The sequence below is a fragment of the Centruroides vittatus genome, unplaced genomic scaffold, assembly GCF_030686945.1.
Source record: "Centruroides vittatus isolate TY-2023 unplaced genomic scaffold, ASM3068694v2 contig_364, whole genome shotgun sequence".
NCBI lineage: Eukaryota > Metazoa > Arthropoda > Arachnida > Scorpiones > Buthidae > Centruroides > Centruroides vittatus.
The window spans coordinates 824298-841004 of NW_027122188.1; the positions used below are offsets into that span (position 1 = coordinate 824298).

At 30.2% G+C, this 16707-nt stretch overlaps 1 protein-coding gene across 1 annotated transcript; it reads left to right on the top strand.

Annotated features, from left to right (window-relative positions):
• The first annotated feature begins 4659 nt into the window (after positions 1 to 4659).
• LOC136975172 (serine/threonine-protein phosphatase CPPED1-like) lies at positions 4660 to 9558 on the top strand. Its single transcript, XM_067270210.1, has 6 exons — positions 4660 to 4884; positions 5305 to 5396; positions 5485 to 5694; positions 8260 to 8489; positions 8559 to 8751; positions 9290 to 9558. The coding sequence occupies exons 1-6, from the start codon at positions 4853 to 4855 to the stop codon at positions 9490 to 9492; spliced, it is 960 nt and encodes a 319-aa protein (XP_067126311.1). The 5' UTR covers positions 4660 to 4852; the 3' UTR covers positions 9493 to 9558.
• Positions 9559 to 16707: the final 7149 nt, after the last annotated feature.

The following is a 16707-nucleotide window of genomic DNA, read 5'->3' on the forward strand; positions in this document are numbered from 1 at the left end:
ATTGTTTTTATTATTGTTATATGTTCAGACAATAACGAAAAAGCATCATATAAAAATATTTTTCTTCTTTACAACACGAAAAAATAAATTATTAACTTGTAATTAAATTTTATAATAAAATATTGAAGTTAATTATGTTGTTCAATATCATGAATAATTTTTTCATTAAAAAAAGAAAACGTGAAGATTCTAATGATCAAGAAGTGGTTACTGGTAGCAAAGCTAAGGAATCAATTAGCACTAGTAAATCATAAAAAATTGAGAGCTCATTTTATCACCAGATACCTTTATAATAATAACTTTTGTTTTGAATGTTTTTGTGTTGTTTGGAAATAAACTTACTTACTTTAAAAAACTTTTATTTTTTTTTCAAAGACTTTTCATCCTTCATATCTTTACTAACCGTAAAAAACAAAAAAAATAAAATAAAATAATAATAATAATAATAGGTGTGCCGTGACTTTTGTTTAGTAATTTCAGTGTGCCACCAGACAAAAAAGTTTGAGAAACACTGTAATAGAGCATTAATTCCCAACTGATTCATAACAGCAGTGTGCTTTGTTATGAAGACCATTTGTAGATAACATCTATTTACGGCTAACTACGTGGGTGTAAAAATGTATTTAAAAAAAATTGTTAATAGGTTGAGGCGCATGTATTCAGCCCAAAACGTGAACGGCGGACGGACGAGCGCCTCCATCTGGCAATTCTATACGGTCGATAATGGCGTTTTCTACGTCTAGAATGGCGCGTAGACGATCGGCTTAAACTTCATTTTTTTTGTTTGTGGTTAAAATTATGACGTATTTTATTAAAATGATGATTATTTAAGCATTTACTCATAATATAAAGAAACAGACGATTTTAATCCAGAAATTATTCAATTTTTTAGCAAGTGATATGAAGTGCCTACAGAATTTATATATATATATATATACATACATACTAGCAGGTAGGCCCGGCGTTGCTCGGGCAAAAGTAACGATAGCGAAGATTAAGATTATTACGTTATAGTCACAAAAGAAAAAGAGTAATTTCTTCAACGAACTAAGTATTTCTAAAGAAAGGTCGAATTTGAAAATCGAATGTTCTAATATTGTTCGATTTTCACGACGTGTTCTAATTTTATTCTTCGATTTTCATCGAATATCATAAAGAAGAAAGGTCGAGAGAAACCGGACTAATCTGTTTAAATTTGAAAATCGAATATGTTCCAACATATTGCTTTTTTTCTTTTTTCTTTTTTTTTTTCAAGCGCCCGTAAATCTTGCACGTCGCTTTCTCTCGTCCTCCATTGTTACTTAACACTTTGGTACTTAAATCTGGTACCCTAACTGTGTACCAAATTTCAACTTTCAACTCCTAACCGTTTTAGCGAATATTAAGATTATTACGTTATAGTCAACCTTACCCGTTTTCGCAGAATGCAAGAATTGGGTCCTCCCTGTTTCCAGACTAATTACAGAATTTTTAGATAGGTTAAAAATATGTTCGATTTCCCGCAAAAACGAAAAAAAAACTGCATTTGCGTCTTGCACGTCGCTTTCTCTTCACACTTCCATTGTTACGTAACACTTCCATCGTTGATTGAAGTGTTAAGACTTAATTCTGTCCCTCTCCCCCGTGGGGAGGGATTTCAAAAAATTCCTTCTTAGTGTGCGATTTCGTGATGTACCCTAACTATGTACCGAATTTCAACTTTCAACTCCTAACCGTTTGGGCTCCGCGCTAATTATTATTATTATGTTGGGTTAAGTGAGATATACTCGGTTAACACCGGTGGCTGTGTACTATGCCGGACCAAAGTCAAGGCATAGTAACCAAAACAGAAATTAAAGAAGTGTATCAGTGTGTGTGTCTGTATTCAGGAATTTTCTCACAATATGACATGCATTCAATATAGTGGCCTTCTGTAGTGTGATGTATGAGTTTCTATTCAATTGTAATATGCCCAGGCTTTTGTGTAGTGTGTGTGGTATGACACCTGTAGAGGAGAGAACAACAGGTACAATAAGCACCCTATCCATCCTCCACAGATGTCTTATTTCCTGGGCGAGTTCTGTGTACTTGCTAATTTTTTCAGTGCATGCATTTTGTATATTGTGAGTGTTTGGAATGGATATATGTCTATAATGTATGTGATTTTATTGTGTTTGTCAATGAGTGTGATGTCTGGTCTGTTGTTGTAAATTGTTTTATCTGTGATTATGGCTCTGTCGTAGTACATTTTGTGCGTGTTGTTTTCCAATACTGTCTGTGGAATGTATTTGTAGTATGGTTCGTGGATGTCTACTAATTTGTGTTTCTTTGCAAGCTCTTGGTGTATTATATTTGTTACTTAATTATGTCTGTGTAAATAATCTGTCTGTGCCAAGAGCTTGCAACCAGAGGTGATGTGTTATATAGTTTCTGGCATGATGTGACATTTTCTGCATGTGTCATTTGTGAGTGTTGCATCTTTGAGTATGTTTTCTTCTGTTTTTATTCTACATCGTAGTATACTTTTTGGATTTTATTTTTAAATAAATTTGTTGCTTTAGATTTTTTAAATAAACGTACTGCTCAGATAGAAGTTTTTTTTTTAACTCTTTCCGCCCTGTGGGCACTAAGAGGGCCTCTTTTAGTAGGCCCATTATGGGTTCGGCCAGGCCCACAATGGGGCGACCGGGTGGTGAGGGACGGGGCCCGACATATCCGAACGGACCACCCCCCGAAAAATTCCTGGGGATTATTCGACCCGTTCGGATTCGATCCCGGGTCCCCCAGAGCGGTAGGCTGCCACCTTTACCGCTCGGCCATCCGGCCGTCTAGCTCAGATAGAAGTGTATCATGTTTAGTATTGAAGTAAATGTTTTTTTTCCTCTCTGTCACTTTAATTTTTTTGCTAATTTTTGTTATATTACAAAGTTATATAGTTTATTTCATATTTTTATTATACTTTTCATGTTTTATGATGATTGTTTTTTTTTTTTTTTTACGCTAGTTTAAACTCTTCCCGGAACATATCCGCGCCGGCCCATTTATGCGCCGGGGTTTTAAATTTTATTTTTCTTGAGAACTATATAAGCAGAACACGCCATCGTCGTCGTCTGTTATTTTACATAGTTATTTGTTATTCGTTTTCGATTTTCAAATAAATTCGTCATTTTTGATTTTTTAAATAAATATACTACTTGGATAGAATGGGTCATGTTTAGATTACAATGTAAATTTAAATTACAGTGTAATTGTTGTATTGTATTAATACTTGCGGAAATGTTTCTAAGATTTAACAATGTGTTTTGTCAGATTACGTAATTAAAAAAATATTACAATTAATTAAATTTATTTGCCCTAATAAATGTAAATTATTTATATTATTTTGTTAGTTTTTGTAGTAAAATACGTTCTTATATATTTGTTATTCATCGCTTTCTGTAATTTATTACATTTTTATTTAATTTTGTTAATTAATTTACCAAATATAATAGCAAGAAATGTTGTAAACAAAAAAACTTGTTTGTGACAGGACACGTGACCGCAGAAACCCCTGTGGCAGGTCAGGTGACGCCATTCTATTTCCTGTCACCTTCCTATGACGTAGAAGCTATTTAAACTCTTTCCACCCTGTGGACACTAAGAGGGCTCCTTTAGCAAGCCCATTATGGGTTCGGCTAGGCCCACAATGGGCCGGCCTGATGGTAAGGGACGGGGCCCGAGCATATCCAGGCGGACCACCCCTAGAGGTTTTTTTGACCCGTCTGGATTCGATCCCGGGGCCCCCAGAGCGGTAAGGTGCCATCTTGACAGCTCGGCCATGTTGTCAATGAATTAAAATTTTCCTTTTATTCCATATTCTTCTATGAAATCTCTCATCTTTCCCCCCACTTCAAATTATATCACTAAAGTACACTTAGTGGCCATACCCATCTTGATGACGGCCGGATGGCCGAGCTGTCGAGGTGGCAGCCTACTTCCGAGATTGAATCCTGACGGGTGGGAAAAAAACCTCAGAAATTTTTAGGTGGCGGTCCGTTCGGATATACCGGGCTTCGTCCCTCACCACCTAGCTGAACCCATAATGGGTTTGATAAAAGAGGCCTTCTTAGTGCCCACAGAGCGGAAAGAGTTTTTAAAAAAAAAATCATCTTGGGTTTGTTCATGCCCACGAGGGCGGCCAGTTGGTGAAGGACAGGATCCGATAAAACCGGAGAAGAAACCCCAGGAAAATTCTTAGGGAAGGATCGTCCCTGTTCGATTTCAGTTTCCCCAGCTCGGTAGATTATGTTAATTTCGGGTGCCCTGTCCACTGCTAATTAACACGAGAACAAAGACAGCGACGGCGAATGAAAATTCTTTATTTTAATTTTCTCACACTGTCCATCTCTAGAATCAGCTAGCGGTTTTGATTTTTTAAGGTACTTGCCCTTTTTTAAGATACTTGCCCTTAAAAAGAATAAAAGAATATTCCCAAATTACCAAAAAAAAAAAAAAAATGATATTATTTACTGAAAGGGCGAGATGGCCCGGGAACGGCCGGGTTGTAACATAAAAAACGGGACGTATGGGCAACCTAATTGTTTTTTAATCAAAAATTATTTGTTTAGTTAGGAAAACTGTAAAATACGTATTTAAAAACACAATAAAAACAAAGCGAGCTTCTTAACATATTTATTTTGACGAACGTTTCCGGATCCTTAAATTAACTTAACGGAGTTAATGCGTAATTTAAAGGGTACAAAGCGAAATGAGAAATCGGCTTCTTGTGGAAAGTTTGAAAAGTTTTTGTCGACGAGATTACTAATATTGTTAATATTGTATTATCTGTCTGTGACTGAGAGATTATCGATGTTCCGAATGATGTATACAGCGAATGTTGTTTAGAATATCGAAATTTGCCCCGAAGTGAGTAGAACAAAATTGTAGAAATAATGAATAGAGTTTACAAAAATATAAATATCAAACAATTTAAACGTGTCGTCTTCGAATTAAAATTCAAATTGAATTCCTAAGTTATGCAGTAAAAAGAACACGTGACTGTGTGTTCTGGTAGTCAAGTACGACATTTAAAATAAATGCAATTGTAAAATATACTGTAAATTTTACTGTAAATTTATAATGAAGATGTTCGTTTGGATATAGAATTATAAAGAAATTAAGTAAATAAATTGTAAATAAAATTGAAACATATATAATGCAGAAATAATGCTCATAAGATCCAGTGTGTTTATATCAAATTCAGTGTTAGAACTCAATTATTAAATTTTTGTACAAAAACTTTATTTTAAAAATAATTGCTTATATTAAACCATTTTAAATTTTCAGATTTAAAATACTGAAAATGGATTCTAGAGCATATACAGATATAAATTTTAAAATTAGAGCAAAAAACAAAGTGTACGAAGGCTTGGAGAAAGGTAAAAAAAAAAACATTTAGTTATAATTTAAAATTATTTTTGAATTAAAATTGTATAATAGTAAAGTTACATACTTTTCTTTTAATAGAAAAAGGAAGCTCTTGGGAAGGTCCTTTTTATTTCGTTCAAGCTGCCGATACGCAATTTGGCATGATAGAATCTTATATTGAAAAAAAAAGTGATCCTCGTTGGGATAAAGAAATTGAATTGACGAAAAAAGCAATTTCTGCCGTAAATAAAATGAATCCGAAGCCGAAATTTTTCATTGTTTGTGGAGATTTAATCGATGCTTTTCCGTGCAAGTATAAGTTTATAAATATTATGAATAATACTATTGCATGCATATTATTTCATCCGAGATTTCAAAACTATATTTTATCTGAAAAGAATTAAATGTGTACCAGTTTTTCTTATTACTAACTTGATTATAATTTTGAATACTTGCTTCTTTTGACTTGTAATTATAAATTATAACTTTTTTAATAATAAATTTTAGAAAATAAATTTGTAGAATATACTTATGTTTAGTCATTCTAATCATATGAGATCACACTCGGTAATGGGATGTAACTAAAGTAGCATAAGTTAGTCGGTCATTTTGACCATTTTTATTTAACATTAATAAACATTGCATTCTTTTAATTTACTGGATGATGATTCATTATTGATTTTTTACATTTTATTACAAGTACATTTATTTTAATATTGTAATTTTATTATTTGTACAAAATATTGGATTGACATATTCATAGCATATGTATTTGCTATACTTTTTTATGTTTTCTGGCCAAAAATTTTTTCAATGCTTAGTCATTCTACAGAATTTTCTATATTCTTAGTCATCTACAGAATTTTCTATATTCTTTGAGAAGAGATGATGTATATTGGAATACGAACTATCTCATCTAATAAACATTTCAATCAAAAAGCCTTAAATTTTATTCCAGTAAAGTTTAATTCAAAAAAAAAGATTTTTTCAACTAATGTTTTCAATCTGCATTTGGAGATAATCTTCAGGTTTGTATATTCAATGATGAAATGATTAAATCAAAACAATGCAATGACATTTTTTGAAAAATAAATGAAAGAAATTCTTGAAATAATATATATATATATATAATAGAAATAAAAGTAACAGTAAATAAAAAGTTAATTGTGGTTCCAAAAGAAATATACAGACCTGAAAATGATTCCCAATTGCAGATCAAAAACAGTCGAAAATTTTTTTTTTTGAATTAAATCATACTGGAATACCATTTAAGGCTTTTGATTGAAGTGTTTATTATATCATTCCAGTTTACTAAGTGGTATTTTACCTCTTTTATCTCATCTAATCTTCTGTAATTTTAAAATAACATTTAACCTTAAATTAATGAACATTCTTTGTTTTTGTAGTATTAATCTTATAGATCTTTATCATTTGACATTTGAATACATGGGCTATACAATTGGTCTCAATTAGGGTATCTTATTTCCTTGTCATTTGCTTGTCCCGGGATTTTGAGAAAAAGTGAACCGGATCCCGGGATATAATTAATTATTTTTGAGATATGAAATAAATCTCTAAATCAAATGATATAATTATTTTTCATATTTTAAGTAATTTAATACGTCCTGTGTAAAACATGTATTAAACGTTACCTTTGAATTACGTAGAAATTTTCAAAAATAAAAAATTTATTGAAGTTTCTTGGAAACTGTCTAAAAAAAAATGCCTTTGAATTGAGTTGAAAATGTAAAGAATAAAATGAACTTTGGTCAAACTTCTAACTTAGAAGGAAATTTTTGTTTTTTAAATAAAACATAATACAAAATATTATGGTAAATTTTTATAATAAGACTTTAAAAAGCAAAGATGGTCAATACTCCAATCACTCAATCTGGTTCTTATTTTAGTAATGAAAAGTTCTGCTACCAAAAATGCCCTTTTCAATTCAATTGATGTAGGTGGAATTGGCTTTAATGCATTTAAGAGAAGACAGATGTTATATGGTTTTTCACCTGTAACCTGGAAGATTTCTAGTTTGTTTTCAAGATGCGTTGCAGTACTACTTTTACTGACTAGTGTTCTTGATTTGTCTACCTTGGCTGCTTTAATAACAGCATCAAGCTTATAGCCCAATAATTTGGCAGTTTGTTTGGCTTTAATAATCAGATTTATATATAAAGAAAAACTTCATACTTGTTTGTATCCTTGCCCAATTTGCACAACCTGGCATAATGCAGTTATTGAAGCTACTGGGCATGGTTAAAAATTAAGACGGCATCAACACAATTATTCAAGATATTACAGGTTCTGATAAGTAAAGAATTTTTAGTGTCTTGCCACAAATAGGCTACATATTGATTATTGACAATCTGTGACATGCTTTAACAATCAAACATTTAAAAAACTAATAAGCAGGCTTAAAATTAATAAATACAAATGTATTCTGACAGTTTATGAGTTAATTATACTTTCTATTTGTAAGATTTCCTCAACCTTAACATAAAATAAGAAACAAGTGGCCTTTTAAGAAATTTGTGGGATTTCCCAGGATGAGAAGAATTTCCTGGATTAAAAAAAACAGCCAGGATTATCCTATTAGAGAAACCCTAATCTCAACATTATTATATTATTATATTCATGATTATTCATTGAACAGTTTATATGAAATTGCATGTATGGTGTATTGTACACACACCTACAAAATAACTAATAAAAAGAAAATTGAAATAAAATAACATCTGAAGTGATTGTGTTATGGTCAAATGACTGTGTGGAAGATGATTAAATCATATTTATGTATTGTTTTGCATTAATTAAAATAAAATTTTGCTTTTTATATTTGTTATAAATTTCAATAGTATTTATTTTCAATAGTTACTCCTTTACGAACTGCTCAAGAACAAGATTTCAAAAAAGTGTTTGCAGAATTGGATTCAAGTATTCCTTTAGTATGCATTTGTGGAAATCATGATGTTGGAAATACTCCAACTTCCGAAAGCATTGAAGACTATAAAAGTAAATTTGGAGATGATTATTTTGTATTCTGGTGTGGTGGTGTAATGTGTATAGTTTTGAATTCTCAGTTTTATAAAGATCCATCTGAGGTGATTAAGACATTTCTACTAAATTATTTTGAAATTTTAAAATAATTATGAATAAAATATTTTAAATAGGTAAAGAATTTGGCTTCTGCACATGATAAATGGTTAGATGAGAAACTTTTAGAAGCTACTGCTGGAAATTATAATCATATTTTTATATTTCAACATATTCCATGGTTTTTAAAAGAAAGTGATGAAGATGATGAGTATTTCAATATAACTTTGGACTTACGAATGAAAATGTTGAATAAATTTAAAAAAGCAGGTATGTCATTGTATATGTATATACAGTAAAACAGTATTATAAATTACTAGTATGTATATGGTATTTACCAGTAAATATCTTTAGAAATAATTATTTAAATATATATAAACATTTATTTTATTGTACCAATATGCATATTTATTAAAATTCCTGTGTATTAACTTTTCACTTTCCTATTAGTTATAACTGATAGATTAACTATTTAAATATTTTGGATCCAATTTGAAAGTTTCAATATAATTGTAAAATACAGGATACTTCAAAAAATGTAATTATTTGTATGAATTCTGTTCTTTTAATGAACTTTGAATAAATTTTATGACAATATTTGATGATAAAAAATCATTATAAAATATTGCTATAAAATTTGAATAACTTATTAAAACTGTTGTAAACATAGATTTGATTAATCAATTTATAACAGTTGTTAATTGCAAATTATGTATTTGTGTTTTATTTAAAATTAGTTTTGCTATTTTATATTTAGTTACTTTAGAATTCTAAATCATATCTTAAAAAATATTAAATTATATATTAGGTGTTTCTGCTATATTCTGTGGTCATTATCATAGAAATGCAGGAGGATTTTATAAAAATATGGAGGAGGTTGTAACATCTGCTGTTGGTGCACAACTTGGAAATGATAAATCTGGATTTAGAATTGTTAAAGTTTTTGAAAAATCTTACCAACACAATTATTATTCACTTGAGGATTTGCCAGAAAAAATTCACTTAAATTGATGATAATTAGTTTGTGATAATAGACTATATTTTGTATTTGTTAATAAATTTGTTTGAATATTTGGCTATTTGAATTTTAAAACAAAGTTTTTGGTTCAAATCAAGAGATTTGGGACAAATTAACTCATTTTCTTTCACCTGAATATAAATTCTGTAATTTACAGCATATAAACTATTCCACCATTTCAGCACAGAATACTTCAGAAAAAAGTATTTAGTTTAAGCCATCCCATGCCTTTGGTACTTGACCACAAATTTTTTTTTACTATATTTTCATTAAATAAAGTCAAATTATAATTCAAAAATAATAATATGTGTAATTGTCGGAATGAAGTGACGACTAATACTTGACTTCATGTGTTCCTTGTCAACATTATAACTCTAGAATGAGTTGTCTGATCTTGATGAAATTTTCTAGGACGACTCATCATCGCTCAAGGCTGAACTGATTAAAATTTCAACTCTCAAAAATGATCCATTTTTGTAGAACTGGAGATAGGGGTCAAAACAAAGGTCACAGTTTTCTTCAGTATGGATCATTTCTGAGAGTTGAAATTTTAATCAGTTCATCCTTGAGTGATGTTGAGTCGTCCTAGAAAATTTCAACAAAATCAGACAACTCATTCTAGAGTTATAATGTTGACAAGGAATGCATGAAGTCAAGTGTTAGTCGCTTCCTGCACGCACATGTAGAAGCGTCATCTAGTGGTCGGAAAATATGACAAGCCTTAAAACAGTAATTTTAAAAGATAAATGTTATCGCTAACTAGATACACAACAAATATAAAGAATCTTTATAGAATAATAAGTTTAAAAAAGTTTCTTTTTTAAAACATGGAGCAACAGTGATCAATAGTGATGGCTTTACGATCCATTCTCTCCTTTGTCTTCCTATCATTAGTACAAAATTAGCTACAACATCTAGCTTCAGGTGATTTCTCTGATATAGATCTGAACATTCTGACGACAAGAAATCCAGCCTATTTATCCAGAGATGAACTTGATCAGTTTCAAACAGCAGTAGAGCTATATCCAACAAACGAGCAAGTTAAACAAAACAACGAAAACTACTTGCAGTCAACTGGATGCCCTCTTGCTTATATAGCATCTGAAAACACTCCAGATATTGCCCCGCCCTCGTCCAAAGATGACTCAGCTCTTGGTCTCTCCAAGTTTTTGAATTTCTCAGTTAATGCCAGAATCATGCTGAGAGTCAACTTATGGGTACAAGGAGGTCTCGTCAATGGTTCACTAGGAACTATATGCTACATTATATATGCTCCTAATGCTCACCCTCCAGCTCTTCCTCTGTTTATTTAGTGGAATTTGATAGCTATCAGGGATCTTTCATCTACGGTAATCTGTTTCCAATAATCCCTATAACACGCTCTTCAAATGATGGCAGTATATTGCGATCTTGTAGACAGTTTCCCCTTACCTTAGCATAAATCATAGGGTGACTATACATAAATCACAGGGATTAACTCTTCCAAAAATCAAAATAGATATAGGGAAAAAAGAGACAGCTATCGGTCTTACCTATGTTACATTGAGTCGAGTGAAAAAAATAACTGACTTAGTATTTTTAAAGAGTTACAATAAAGATCACCAGGAGTCAATCTGTAAGTCTAAGGCTCATAGTGATAGACAGAATTTTGTGAGACGTTGGCATAGCAATTAATTAACGGCTTAGTCTGACCTTATATTTGTACCTTTAAATGATCCAATAGAAATCAAATATATTGTTGGGAACGAATGATTCTTTGTTTCTTTTTTCCCTCATAATCTAGAAAATAAAGGTGCAAGCAGCTTTGTTCCAACTACACACTGATACAGCATTACTTAACTAGTTAAACAATAACATTTTTATTCAAGAGTTGGGCTAAGTAGAGATTATCTATGGCTTTTGAAGTCCATTTGGGAAATTAATTAGTCTATCGAAGTTACATAAGATGCAGGGAAATTTTTTTCATCAAAAATTGTGTCACACGTGCTATAAAATATAGTGGTAATGACTAAACACATTACATTTTTCACGCTATCATTGTGTTTTACACAAAGATAATATGACAAATGATACGGTAATATTTATTATATGCATCTCAAAAATTTTACAAAATCATTTTATAGTTTTCAAGATCATAATGAATACACATATATTTTTCTTTTATTTTAGAGTGTGATGGATTTCATATAAATTCACATTGTCTTTATTGTTCAAATTCTTTTGTAAGCAAAATGAGAGCAATAAACTTTTTTTTTTTCATTTGTTATAAGGGGGAAAAAATCATTCTTTACTAGAAATGTTTATTACTAAAGACACACAGGAAAAATTTGTTAATTTTGTTATTGAACTAATTACCTTTTCAAAAATTAAATTAAAGTAGTTCTATCAGATCAGTCCATAAGTCCATGCGCATTTTTATGACCTTGAGAAAAATCTTGTTTTGCTGTTAAAAATGTCACTCTAATGTGATAATTTTTACACTGAAGTGTTAAATTGGATCTCATTCAGAGTTGTGAACATTTCAGTTGTTTATTTTCGTTAAAATGGAAGTAGCCGACGAATACAAAAGACATGTTTTATACTTTTTATTTTTAAGTGGTGAGAATGCTGCAAATGCAGCCAAAAAAATAAATATTGTACATAATCAAATTGTAATTAGTGCAAGGACTGCGAAGAAGTGGTTTGAAAGATTTAGAAACAATGATTTTAGTGTGGAGGATAAGGCTCGTACTGGAAGACACGTTGACTTTGATGATGATGCTCTCTCTGCACTAGTTGAAGCAGACCCTTCTTTAACAGTTGATGAAATTGCGGAACATTTAAATTCATCCCACGGAACTGTTCTTAGACACCTACAACGAATCGGAAAAGTTTCACAGCTAGGAAAATGGATACCACATGAACTGTCAATGGCTAACCGACAACAACGTGTAAACATTTGCACGTCTCTTTTATCCCATATTGCTTTAGAACCTTTTCTTGGTAGGCTGGTTACTGGAGACGAAAAATGGATCCTCTATAATAATGTGACGAGAAAAAGACAATGGATGGATGGCAACAAGCAGCCAAAACCGACTGCAAATGGTGGGTTGTATCCAAAAAAAATTCTTTTGTCTGTTTGGTGGGATATGTCAGGTGTAATTTACTTTGAGCTGTTAGAACCTAATCAAACAATTACAACTCAAATGTATTGTGAGCAATTAGAGCGTTTAAATGAAAAATTGAAAAAAATCGACCGTTGTTAGTGAACAGAAAGCAAGTTCTCTTGCAGCATAACAATGCCAGACCACACGCTGCAAAAATTTGGATTATTTCTCAAAAATAACTGTACAGAAACTTGAAAACTACAACTGGAAAATTTTACCTATCCACCATATTCGCCAGATATTGCTCCCAGTGATTATCATCTTTTTCGCAGTTTCCAGAATTTTTTAAAAGGGAAAAATTTTGAGGATGAGACAATGTAAAAAAGGCTATTTCTGAATATTTTGATTCAAAACCGAAATCATTTTACGAAGACGGGATTAAAAAGCTACCATCAAGATGGCAAGAAATTGTACAAAATAATGGTGAATACATTATTAATTAAATTTTATTTCAATCTAAATTTTTTGCTGCGTTTTTTGTAGATAAAAATACGCATGAACTTATGGACTGACCTGATATAATAATACATTTTTATAACAAGAATTATGAATAAGTATTAGCAATGTCTGCATTTTCTGATTTCAGTTAGCAAATTTCAGCATGTGAATGCTTTAAATAGAAATAATGTATGTGAGCCGCTGGGGAGGTCGGAAGAAGTTGGACTACTCCTTCTGGCAACAGGTCGTTGACCCACTCACTTGTCAAGGACGGCTATTATGTTTGTTACGTGTTACGTGAGTGGAGGAGGCAGTGGAGCCGGCGATAAGGTGTGGCCAACAGTTGAGTAAAGACACCATTTATAACAAAACAAAGGTTTATTAAAGTCAACAAAAAATTTAATTACAATTCTAAGATCTCTAAGGTACAATTCTAACTCTCAATTCCGCGTAGGGGGAGCCCGAGAGAGAGTTTACAATACTGATTTCATACCTCTTTGCAAGTTCTGTAAACAACGGAATATCCAAATATTATAACTAGGTCAAATTTTTGATAGGCACTAGGTCAAATTTTCGTGACTCCGACAAACAATTAATTCGTGGCTCGTCCACAAGCACGCCTGACTGGCAGATCGAAAGATACTCCCCAGAGGGGGGGAAGAAGCAGCTTTTATAATTTTGCAGTGGGAAATTATGTCATAAGACCAATTGTTTAGAGGGTAAAAGTGTCATCGGGACTAAAACAATTGATAGAATTGGACAGTGAGTGTAAACTTTACGTTTTACCGCATGAGAACATTTACCTTTAATAGGAAGGGTTAAATATTTCCCACAAACTCCGAGGTTTTGTTTTATGAGTCATTAGGGGAAATAATTTAGAAAAACTCCGATAAATTCTGGATTTCACATGTATATGAGATTATTTCTCAACAAATATAAAAATATAAAGTTATTTCTCAAAATGAGATTGTTCAATTGAAATTAGGCAAATTCTTAAACCATAAATAATTATATTAATAAAAAATATGTAGAAAGACCAAACTGTCTTCACTTTCACCATGTTCAATCACAAGGATCTTCCACTGCAGAGATGATGAGACGACCTTTCTTTAGAGGCTATGTCTTTGCAAAACATGCAGAACAGTCTTAAAGTTCTCAGGTGACAAGCCCAAAACAATTAAAAATACAATATGTAAATCAAATAGGGCAGAATGGAATATCTAAAATGATGACTTGAAGAATAATATTCAAAATTGAAAACCAAAAATAAAACAACTAAAAAAAACATATAAATTACTTAAACAACTGATACAAGTATATTAAAATTTGTGTAATAATTATTTGTGTTAAATTATCAAAAAAACCAAGGATTAAAAATATACATTTAAGGATGAGTGAACGTCACCACATTTCTGTGGATTCAGAATATCTAGCATTATCTATAAAGAAAAAATCTTAAAAAATACAAATTAAGCATTTTTTTTGCAACATAATTCTTTCAAAATTGTTTAAAAACTTTCATTTCAATAAAATTTAATATTGCTTAGAAAACAATTTCAAAAAATTCTTGAGAAAGCATACTCATAATTTGTCAAAAAAACATTCAGTGTATATATTCTTACTTTTAAATATGATTTCAGGCATACATGAACACAAACACATTTAGGCACATGCATATACTTATTCATGATATTATGAGAAAATTAAACTAGATGTGTGCATGTTTCCTGTAATTTCTGATTTAGATTTTTTTTAAGATATTGATTTATCATTTAAAAACAATTTAAAATGTAATAATTAAAATCAATTAAATGTAACATTAATCAATGATATGGTTTTGTAATTTCTTTTAAATATGCTTAATTGAGCTGGATGCTTCAATTAGAAAATTATCCCTATCAATATATAGTGCAAAAAAATAAAGAGTTTTTATTAAAAATGGAGTTTACCAAAAATATTTTACTTTTATTGAATTTTAATCTTTGGTTTGGTTTCATCCCAGTTCCAGAAATTTAAATTATTTCATTGGGCTGCAATTTGAAAAAACTAGATATATAAATTTCCACTGTCTTCCGTCAATCTGTCCTGTCCTTCCTTAATCTAGGGAACAGTATTAGATGAAAGTCAAGACCAGATATGGAAAGCTTAGGAGCAAAAGGCTCTGGTTAATTATATATGAATTTCCAGTATGGACCATAAGTCACATGACTTCATTTCAAAAATTTTCCTCAGAATGGAGTTAGATACATGACTAGCATGACTTCATTGTTAACAGGAAAAGTGTGCTATACGGGGCAAGACACTATTAAACTTAAGTGCATTGTGACAAAAAAATTGCAGCTTGGATTCTGATGATGTCACAATAAATAATTACTCATTCTAACATATTTTGTAATTTTAACTTACAAAAATTTTGATTAAAGTACAGACAAACAGTTTTTGTAGAACATTCAATTACAAACATAATACATTTTGAATTTGTTTCTAAAGTATAAAAGGAAAATTCATAAATTTAATAATAATCTTTTATTTTTGAAATAGCTTGTTTTTGGTTAAAACAGAAATGAAAAAATTGGAGAATGATATTTTATAGTAATACAAATGAATGATATAAAATTTAATTAACCTATAATAATGAAGCAAATTTTGGCCAAGCATTTAGTATTGCATTCTACTCTCTGAATGATGAGTTTAATTTTTGATTTTTCTCTCTTCTCATTCTGCTATTTAATAATATTATTGTCTTATTATTAATACTGTACATTGGCTAACTATTCTTTCATAATTGTAAAGAAAAATGAACAGTTATTGAAAACAACTTTATTTTCATTAAAGTAATTTATAATGAATATACGATATAGTAATCATGATAATGGTTATAGTATTGTTACAACAAATACTTTTGCATTGTTTAATAATAATAATAAAAAATCATTTATTTTTTAAAATTTTTTAAAATTTTACAAATGAAAGTAATAAAATTTAACAGCTGTTTATCACTAATGATGATATGAATTTTACAGACAAAATGAAAATAAGATTGCTTATTTGATACAGAAAGCAATTTATACATATAAAATTTAAAAAATTATAAGAATTGTCATAGATAATTTCCTTTATGACTATTTGTATATATAAATTATTTCTTGTATATTTATATTCTTAAATTTATTTTAAATAACCAGTATTAAGATTTTTTCTAAAAATAATAATAAAGATTCTTAAATACTTCAAACTCTTGAGCTTATAACTGAGCAATATGATAACAGAAACTTCTAGAGTGGAATGAAACTATCATTGAAAAATTCAACTTTCTTGTCTTGGAAAGTAACTTCAAAGATTCTCAATATATGTATATTTAAAGCATGAATTATATATCATAATATTTCTTCCCCATTCTCTTAGTGTATACAGATACACTAAGAGAATAACATTGTCACAGAAAAAAAAAGCTATACCACCATTATTGATTCATATATAATGATGATTTCATATTTACTTACAATTTAAATTGTTTTTTTATTAAGAGAATTAAGATAAATGATTTAACAAATTAGAAATTAAGAATATAAATGTTTGTAAAAAGCAATAACAATAAAAATATGAATCTTTACAGAGTTATAT